The sequence below is a fragment of the Aphanomyces astaci genome (genome assembly GCF_000520075.1).
Source record: "Aphanomyces astaci strain APO3 unplaced genomic scaffold supercont1.2, whole genome shotgun sequence".
NCBI classification, from domain to species: Eukaryota; Oomycota; class Saprolegniomycetes; order Saprolegniales; family Verrucalvaceae; genus Aphanomyces; species Aphanomyces astaci.
In genome coordinates, this window is record NW_009798265.1 from 1262999 (window position 1) to 1271587 (window position 8589).

Consider the following 8589-nt stretch of genomic DNA (forward strand, 5'->3'; position numbering starts at 1 on the left):
ACGCTGAAGACAGCGTGGTTGCTAGAAGACGACGAACGCAACGGCGACATCTTGACGGCACAAGAGAAGCGTTTGGCCACAGTGAAACGGACGATTAAGGTCTGGGATCGTATTTCGACAGACACGATTGTGAAAGCCTTTGATAAAGCGATCCCATCAGTACTTGAGATTTAATTCATTACAATTTGATGGTCATGTATTGTGTGAGATTGTTGCGGACACTCGAATATGCGCGTTATCCGGTTTTGCGACGCGTGCGACGCGCATTATCCGGACTCACTGACTTTAGTTTTAGCCAATACATGTCGTCTTCACGGAGTTGCACGAAGTGATTTTCATTATATTTTGATTGTGCGCCATACCACTGAACATAGTATTTTCAAGTCATGGGCAAAAGTTGCACTGGCCGGGTTTTACCGGCAACCACTGTACGTAGTATTGGAGATTCGGTATGAATTTCCGGACCCCGCGAATCGAGCACCAATCTCTCCCATTGGCCAATCCGAAATTACTTGTTGCTGATTGGCTACAATCCATTTTCGAGTTTCTACTGGAAAGGGCGAAGTGGATAATGGCCAATCAGATGTCACGGCTCTATTTGTGCTCGATTGAACGAACTTGGGAAATTTGTATATCAAATCCACAATACTTCCTCCGTTTCAGAATACTATTGTGGGTTTACGGGACGGAACATATTGTATGAAGTGTGTTTGCTATTTGTCCCTAATTAGGCTTATTTTGTAGCCTATTCCATGTGGAACAAGGACATATTTTTTGTTTAATTTTATTCGCAGTCGAGGATCGACTCCATACAAGAAAGTATTATCATATGTTTTTACTTTAAATCTCGGCCATTCATTCATTTCTGGTCCGATTATGGAGATTGTAGGCTCAAACGACTCGTATTGATGCGTAGATATAGCTAGCTACCCTCCAAATCGACTAAATCACTCTGCATACCGAGGTACCTATGTTGCAAGATTCGGAAGACCTGGTCGTAGAGCGTTTTTCCCTACACAACCATGGGGAAACATGAACAACATCACTACGAACTCGCGAGTGAGTCAATAATGACCACTATGAATGCATCTATTCCTTTGTTATAGCCAATGCTATTGCAAATCTTATCAACCTGGTGCTTGTGCAAACTTATTTTATAGTAAGAGTTCCATCAATATGCTAAACATTGCGTTGAATGATCTGAAATCTGAGCCAAGTGTCGTGATGCCTTATGCGACAAAAGCAGTATACTGTATGTCAATAGAAGCCTGGTGCATTTGTTTTTCATGATATAGGTCTAACGTTACTTCTCAAAGATTATATCGATTTGATCTGTGCTTTCCCGTCACATCCTCATCCGGTTGGTCGTAAAAATGTGAATTTGAATAAAAATACGAAATTTCTCAGAAATATATCAGATCGTAGTGCAGCTTCCAATACAATTTCCAAGTATAGACCTCACTCAAAAATACCCACAATACTACGTAGTATTTACTTACTACGTAGTACTTCGAAGTAGTATTTTGGAACAGACGAACTTCTGTACTTTCAGTATGCAAGATTATTAAGTTAATAGTATTAGTATTCGGGGTGTCTTTCTGTCTAGCTTAGCGGATGGGCAAGTGCTCGTGAATTGGGGCGAGGCATCGCAACGATCCTCGAGAGGTGTCAAAGCAAGTCGACGACGGGGCGGCGGTGTAGTTGTTGTCGTGGATCGCGGAGCTGCGGCTGTGCTTGTCTTCGAGGACGATGCGCAGACTGTGGCCCACGTAGTCCTTGGTGTACACGTCCACGTTCAGGTCCGGGCGGCTGGCTTGCAGCACAGGCACGACAAGCTGGAGGAACCCTGCGAGCATGTGCGAGTTCATTGACTTGAGCTCGACGCGGGGGTTTGAAAACGGAGATTTGGCATCCCTCTTCCCGTTCAAGTGATACGATAGCCACTGGTTTAGGTAGTCGTGCTTCTTTGCGTCCCCTTGAGACCAATCGGCCAGCAACCGACTCCATGGCTCCGACCCCAACCCATACACCGTCGTCATCGGGGTGTCCGCTTCCTTGATCCAGTCTTCTTGAAGGCGCACAGACCGCTCTCCTTTTCGCACGACAGATGGAGTTCTTGACGCTAGAATGGCTTCTGCACTTTTCGTCAACACACGAGTCGCGCCCGTCGAGTCGTCCGTGGAGCTGGATTGCTTGGTCGGGTCACTCCATGACCGCGTCAAGCTCAATGTGTACGGCACTTCCGTAGGATTGAATCCGCCGTATCCAGTCGAACCCGTGGATGTCGGCAGTCCAAACGAGCTGCAGATGAAGCGGCGGAGGGTTTCGTGCTCCGACTCCAACACTTGGCGAAACGCAGCCTCGCGCTCCGCCGCCTGCTTGAGTTGCGTGACTTGATGCTGCAACGACTTGCTCTCCGTCATGACACGCTTGAGCTCTTGGCGTAAGCGCTCGTTCTCTTCCGCGACGGTATCGTGTGCGTAGTACATGTTGACCGGGCGGGGATTTGGACAAACACAAAATGTGTCCTTGGTTTGATGGAGTTCGTGGGAAACTGCTGGCATATGGACTGTCGAAATCCAACGATCGGATTGGTCGAGGATTAATCACTATTGCGGAGGGATATGACATTTTCTACGACCACAACCGGTAGCATAGTTGCTACAAATGGCCAAGTATTTGGTCGTCGTTCGTTTCAAAATCATGATTTTGGATGGCATAGGTTTGCCAAAAATACTTGTTTAATAAAATACGTGTCAACAAGCCTTCATATGATGGCTTGTAGCGTGGTGACATCACAGCCGCCCTGGTGGTTCACAGATTAGTCGTGGCAAGCAGAGAATTGATTTCCAACTGTCACGTTTGGTCACTACAGGGTAGACGGAACCAAAATAGCTCAGGGCCACGTTGTTGGGGGCTGCAAGGTTGCGGCAGACTCATGCGATTGTGTATAGCGCACAACTTGGACAAGTTATGAAGTTACGACACATACTACGAAGTACTATGTAGTACCGTACGTACAGTACTGTACTGTACTAGCACAGTGTCCTACTGAGATGTGGATCGTGGAATCTCCCCACAGCTCTCCAACTCCCCAAGATTCGTTGCAGCTCCAGCTCGAAAGATACTGGTACTGTATCAAGAGCACCACAGAGTTGACCATGAGGGTTGATAACATGTCGAGCTGTGCTGTATTGCACGTAAGAAAGGGGCCGACTTGAAACAGGAGGTACGCACAATGTAGCACATGACACGACAGTAGCGCGTGTGGCCGTAGATCCGATTGTTGAAGGTTGCCGTTTGTTTGTCATATGACCTTGGTACTAGACCGTCACACTGCGCCTCCACTAAATGGGCCATATCGTTTCAAAGTGACCTCCTAGTTCAGGAAGTGCTACAGTACTGTTACTGTATACGTATCGGTGTAGTTCCGTGACAACGCCATGATCCATGATTTGTCGAAAACAATCACTCTTAAATTTTCAGCCAATCACCTGTAACTTTCTTGAGTGTGATGGGTAACTGGATAAAATCTAGTGCGTCAGAACTGTTTTCAGCCTATGGATATTTTCACTCTTTTAGTTCATTTTTCATCTAACACCAATACGAGTTTTGACATGAATTTAAGTCCTACGAACTACGTTAATTCTCCTCTTTAAGAAACACTATTATAAGCTTACAAACTGTTAATAGCAATTTGGAATACCGGTAAAGGAACATCCAAGGGTCGTAAAAAGTGTCACTGAACCTTTCCCATACGTAGTAGCTAGCCTCTTGCTTTTCATCGCCTGGCATTTACTCAATTAATATCCAATCAGGTATTGTGAATTCGCTAGTATAATTTTTCGAAATTCGCGTGGTTTTGGTCTAATCAATATTGAATCACACTGAAGTTCTGATTGGCTGACTACCGGTATACTAGTACTAGTACTCGACCTTTCTGTAACAGCCAATCAAATCCACTCAAAATTGGATTAGCCAATAGCGTCGATTCGTGATTCGATTCGGCGGCGAGAGGGATTTGACGGGGTCTGGAAAATCCACAATGTGGTTGTGAAATATGTTTGACATTTGTGCGATGTCATTGGTCCAATACAACCAATCACAAGGCTTTGAGCTCTGGGTTTCAAAGCTGGTTGTATGCTTTGAGTGCAGTTGTGTTGGGACAACCCACTCGGATGGAAGGTTTCCTTGGCATGTGCTCGATATGTGGGGGTTATCATGGACCGTGGATGAGTACTGAACTGTACACGAAAACGCACGAGCCAATAAATCACTCAACTCATGACCTTTATTGATGAGATCCTAAGCCAACGGACGTACAAATACCACCAAGAGCTAACCACTATTCCTAACTAAGCGTCGAAGGCACACAATCAAGTACATCGTTCGACTTTGCACCACTGGATCCCCATGCACTGAAACACATCGACGTTGGGGTCGTTGCACGTCATGGCCAGCTTGGTTTGATCGAGTTTTCGGTACTTCATGGCCTTTTGGGCGAGCATGGTGTTGCTGTTGCTGCGCTTTTCGTGGGACGCCAGGGAGATGGTTGTTCGCAACACCAGGTCGTACCGGGACTTGACTTTCTCGTCCGTGTACATCAATCGATATCGCGTTTGCTCGCCAACCTTGCTGGTGGGGACGGCGACTGAGGCGGTCACTACTTGTGTCGACATGTGTTTGAGTAGGTCGTCGGAAGCAAATTGTCGAATGGCCATGGGGCTCTCTCTACATGTAGTAAAAAGTGTCTGAACTGTCCACTCGGCGAAACCAAGAACAATAACCGCCGTTTTCGCTGCGCTCAGGGTCAATTTCGCCATGATTAAACGCTGGGCCAATGAGCGCTCGCTAGATTTCGAACCCCCGTCAGCCTTCAAACGCACCAATCAAATCGTCCGATACTAACATTGGGCCAATCACACTCCACGATACTCGTGTTCCATACAACAAACGATCACAGCCATCCACCAATGGAGTGCTAGGTGAGATACGATCCGCCAATCAAAATGCTCCATATCCACGAGTTCAAGTTGAAGTGGCATGTCTCTCAAATTGGTGAGCTGAGCTGTCGTCCCGCTGTGCATTTTGGCATATGTGAGGTAATCTTATGAGAAAATGGCGCTACTATCATAGCTATGTAGAATGGACATGAGTCTTGGTGCATACAAGTAGGATTCGCTGACGAAGGTTTTGCTCGAGTACGTGATGTTTTGTGGAATCACACAACACAGTGGTGAATTCATCCTAAACTGCGAGTGCTTATTGGTGAAACGAGGACATTCGAGCGTTTCTCCAACGAGTCGTGACTTTTATGTGTACATTTCGAAGATCCGAAATCGCAGTGCAAGCAACCATTCCCAGGGTCGCGTTGGTACAAAGAAACGAAGCTATATGTGTTCACAACCTTCCGAGTCCTGGCGGTAGACACCCTCAACTACAAAAGTGTATTCATGGAGTTGAATACTTGTACAGGTAAGACCAAGCTGTGGTACAGTCATCAAGCAAGCGACACCGTACAGCGAAAGCACTTTTGGTTTTGCCAGTGACTTGGATCATTCAAAAGTTCGACGGATAAAAAGATCGTCCGGATAAAAACGAGTGCGGATTGGTGGATAATCCACCAATCCAAGGCCGAGACGACGTCGAAGCGCACAACGCGAACGCACCATGGACGAAGAGGAGTGGTCCAAGGAGCAAGAAGCGAACCGGAAGCCAGGGCAGAAGCACCCGACGCCGTCTCCAGGGTTCGCAGATCGTGTGTTCTACGAGAGCTTGTTGTCGCAGAACCCGAAGAGCAAGATGGCGAAGAAATGGTGCCTTGAATACGGCGTGCTCGAATGGGACGACGCCGCGGTGCTGTGCAAGGAATTGGGTGTGTCGTATTCGTCCAAGGGGGCAGCGAAAAAATCTTCAGAACCAAAGAAACGAAAGGCCAACAACATTTTGGACGACACCGTCGACGACACGGGACTGCATGCCAGCAGCAACTACGAAGGAATTGGGATCGGAGGCGTGTAGGGTGTGCAGTTCCGCCATAAGCTAGGTGACGCCAATAAACTCGAACCCGTCGTCCGTATGCATTCGCACACCATGGTATTCCACCCCGCCATGAGCCTATTGTCGTGGTCGCATAGAACGCTCGATCATGTCCTATCGCGTACATCAAGTTGAGAGTTATTCTAAGCGAATGACATTTCGTCCCAAATCTGATGGTTTCATGTTGGATGGTGGCAAAAAACCTGCGGCCAGAGTCGTTTCAAAGGACAAGTGGTTACAATGGCCAAAGTGCCTGAAGTTCAAATAGTGTGATGAAACCGTTGACACGAACCATTGAGCACTCCATCGTGTATATCTAAACAATGTAGCTCACTGGCTTGTGATGCTAGTTTTGTTGCGTGTCCATCCTACCGGGCTAAGATGCACAACGATTCGCGTTAACCACTACTAGTAGTCTCTAACCACGATATATAGACGTTGAATAGAAAGCTAGTTGATTGGCCAAATACCACATATCATATGACCAATGATACTTAACGTGTAAATAAATCTACACTAAACTGATTGCGACGAAGTGATTGGGTAGATCACGAAGTAATTCCGTTGGCGCTACATTTACTGTTCTTCCCTGTCAACGTCGTTCCTTGGTACATGATGCAAAGTCCAATAATGGATCTGATTCCCGAATGTGCAATTAGAAGTAGCTAATATCGTGATTCTCCTATTCGTATACAAATCGGACCTTGTCTTGCACGGGTTTGCGCGATCCGATGGGGTGCTTAAAGTCGGGTTTGGGGTACCCGACGTAAAAGAAGCCCAAGCACTTGTCGTCGGCCCCCAAGTGGAGGAATTCCTTCATTTCGTCCGAGTACACGCCGGGCCCGGTGCTCCAGTACGCCCCCACGCCAAGCGCCGTCGCGCGCAAGTGCAAGTTTTGCACCGCGCACGCGACAGCTTCCACTTCTTCGATTTCGGGGATCTTCTTGCTGTCTTGGCGTTTGAGGCAGATCGCAATCACGTACGACGCTTGTAACTTCGACGACAACTTTTTGGCGTACTTTTTCGGCATGAACGAGGCTTCGGGGGTGATCTTTTTGTAGATTTCCGCGTCCTTCTCACCCAGGACTCGGCGACCGTCGCCGCCAAACACGACAAAGCGCCATGGCTCGGTCCGGCCGTGCGTGGGTGCCCAGTTGGCACTCTCGAGTAGTTTATTCAACACGTCTTCTGGCACACTGCGAGTAGCGTCGTAGTCTTGGGGGAAAATCGACCGCCGGTGCGCGATGAGAGCCTCCACGTCCCACAGCTGCCGCTGCTTCTTCACGTACTTCCATACCGCCGCGCCAGCGCCCGTGGCCGCCACCGTGAGGATGGAGGCACCAATCGTGAGCCCGATGCCAGCAAGGGCGCCGTGCTGGACGCCGAGCTCGTAGCTGGGGTTTCGCGTTGTCATCGTGCGCTGTATAGAATGTCAATTCGAAATTAACTGTGAGCTCATGGGGACTATTCGTCGATCATCCTCGGGTGATGGTAAAATCTACACTATGATTGGTTGAAATAATAAGTCTAATGGGTGGATCTCGCTTTCATTGGTAAAATGCCAACGCCATCATCCAATCATGTACTACGTAGTATTTCAAATAAATCAACTACGAAATATTGTTGAGCTATTCAGAAACTGATATATTAAGTTGTACTAGTACTATTTTAATAGTTCAACTTTGACGTTACACTTTCAAAACAATATTACCACTTCGATATATTAAGATATACACTGGTATCTATTAAAATATATTTCAGTACTACACCACTTTGCGTTTAATTCCAGCTTATTTTCGATATATTTCCACCAACCTCCGATATATTTCACCGAATCGCCAATATAATTCACCCAACCTCCATTATATTTCACAAAAATATCGCCGTTATATTTCACCCAACCTGCGTAATAATTCACCCAACCTACGGTTAATTCCAACTGTCGAAAATATAATTCACCTAACAATCATTATAATTCGAGCTGGGAATCTAGAAAGATCGAAGCGCGCGAAGAGTTTCGCGCGCTTTCACCATTTTTGAATCTGAGCTCGATGGAAGAGGCCATCCCTGCACCACAAACTCCGGTACGTCTCTCTGTTGACCGCTAACATGACGTGTCAAGACGCTTCGTTCTTAAAACTAGGGCCGTACTCCCCGATGTTGAACCCGATCAAGAATATGTGGCCGGCGTTGAAGAGCCGCATTAAGACATATTTGCGCGAACGAGTCGCGGCCTTTATGGGGCCACCGCCAGACGGACAACTTAAAAGATGTAACTCAACAATGAATTAGGAATTGAGCCGAATCGTTTGCATGTGTACACGGCCCGCCTTGAGCCATTTTATGTCCGTGCTGAGAACATGGAAGACATGGACGTTGGTGCTTGAGCCGTAGATGTCGTAGAGATGTTGCGTGGGTTGGTTTTAATTTACTTTCCATGAAATATACCGGTGGTCAGGTGAAATATATTTTCGAAAGGTGAAATTACGTGTTGGTTGGGTGAATTATATCGGAGGTTGGGTGAAATATATCGGAGGTTAGTGGAAATAT

At 47.0% G+C, this 8589-nt stretch overlaps 4 protein-coding genes across 4 annotated transcripts; 1 reads left to right on the forward strand and 3 right to left on the reverse strand.

The window, feature by feature from the left end:
- Positions 1-1540: 1540 nt before the first annotated feature.
- Positions 1541-2528, reverse strand: H257_01324 (hypothetical protein). Its single transcript, XM_009824478.1, has one exon. The coding sequence runs from the start codon at positions 2487-2489 to the stop codon at positions 1608-1610; it is 882 nt and encodes a 293-aa protein (XP_009822780.1). The 5' UTR covers positions 2490-2528; the 3' UTR covers positions 1541-1607.
- Positions 2529-4273: 1745 nt separating this feature from the next.
- On the reverse strand, positions 4274-4805 carry H257_01325 (hypothetical protein). The gene has a single exon (XM_009824479.1). The coding sequence runs from the start codon at positions 4719-4721 to the stop codon at positions 4377-4379; it is 345 nt and encodes a 114-aa protein (XP_009822781.1). The 5' UTR covers positions 4722-4805; the 3' UTR covers positions 4274-4376.
- Positions 4806-5474: 669 nt separating this feature from the next.
- On the forward strand, positions 5475-6208 carry H257_01326 (hypothetical protein). The gene has a single exon (XM_009824480.1). The coding sequence runs from the start codon at positions 5671-5673 to the stop codon at positions 6019-6021; it is 351 nt and encodes a 116-aa protein (XP_009822782.1). The 5' UTR covers positions 5475-5670; the 3' UTR covers positions 6022-6208.
- A 402-nt stretch (positions 6209-6610) lies between these two features.
- Positions 6611-7476, reverse strand: H257_01327 (hypothetical protein). Its single transcript, XM_009824481.1, has one exon. It carries the CDS (start codon positions 7451-7453, stop codon positions 6722-6724), a length of 732 nt encoding a protein of 243 aa, XP_009822783.1. The 5' UTR covers positions 7454-7476; the 3' UTR covers positions 6611-6721.
- Between the last annotated feature and the right edge of the window lie 1113 nt (positions 7477-8589).

What these genes read in the sequence shown, in the direction of transcription:
- H257_01324 (XM_009824478.1), bottom strand. Translation starts at nt 2,489, where the DNA reads ATGTACTACGCACACGATACCGTCGCGGAAGAGAACGAGCGCTTACGC.
- H257_01325 (XM_009824479.1), bottom strand. Translation starts at nt 4,721, where the DNA reads ATGGCCATTCGACAATTTGCTTCCGACGACCTACTCAAACACATGTCG.
- H257_01326 (XM_009824480.1), top strand. Translation starts at nt 5,671, where the DNA reads ATGGACGAAGAGGAGTGGTCCAAGGAGCAAGAAGCGAACCGGAAGCCA.
- H257_01327 (XM_009824481.1), bottom strand. Translation starts at nt 7,453, where the DNA reads ATGACAACGCGAAACCCCAGCTACGAGCTCGGCGTCCAGCACGGCGCC.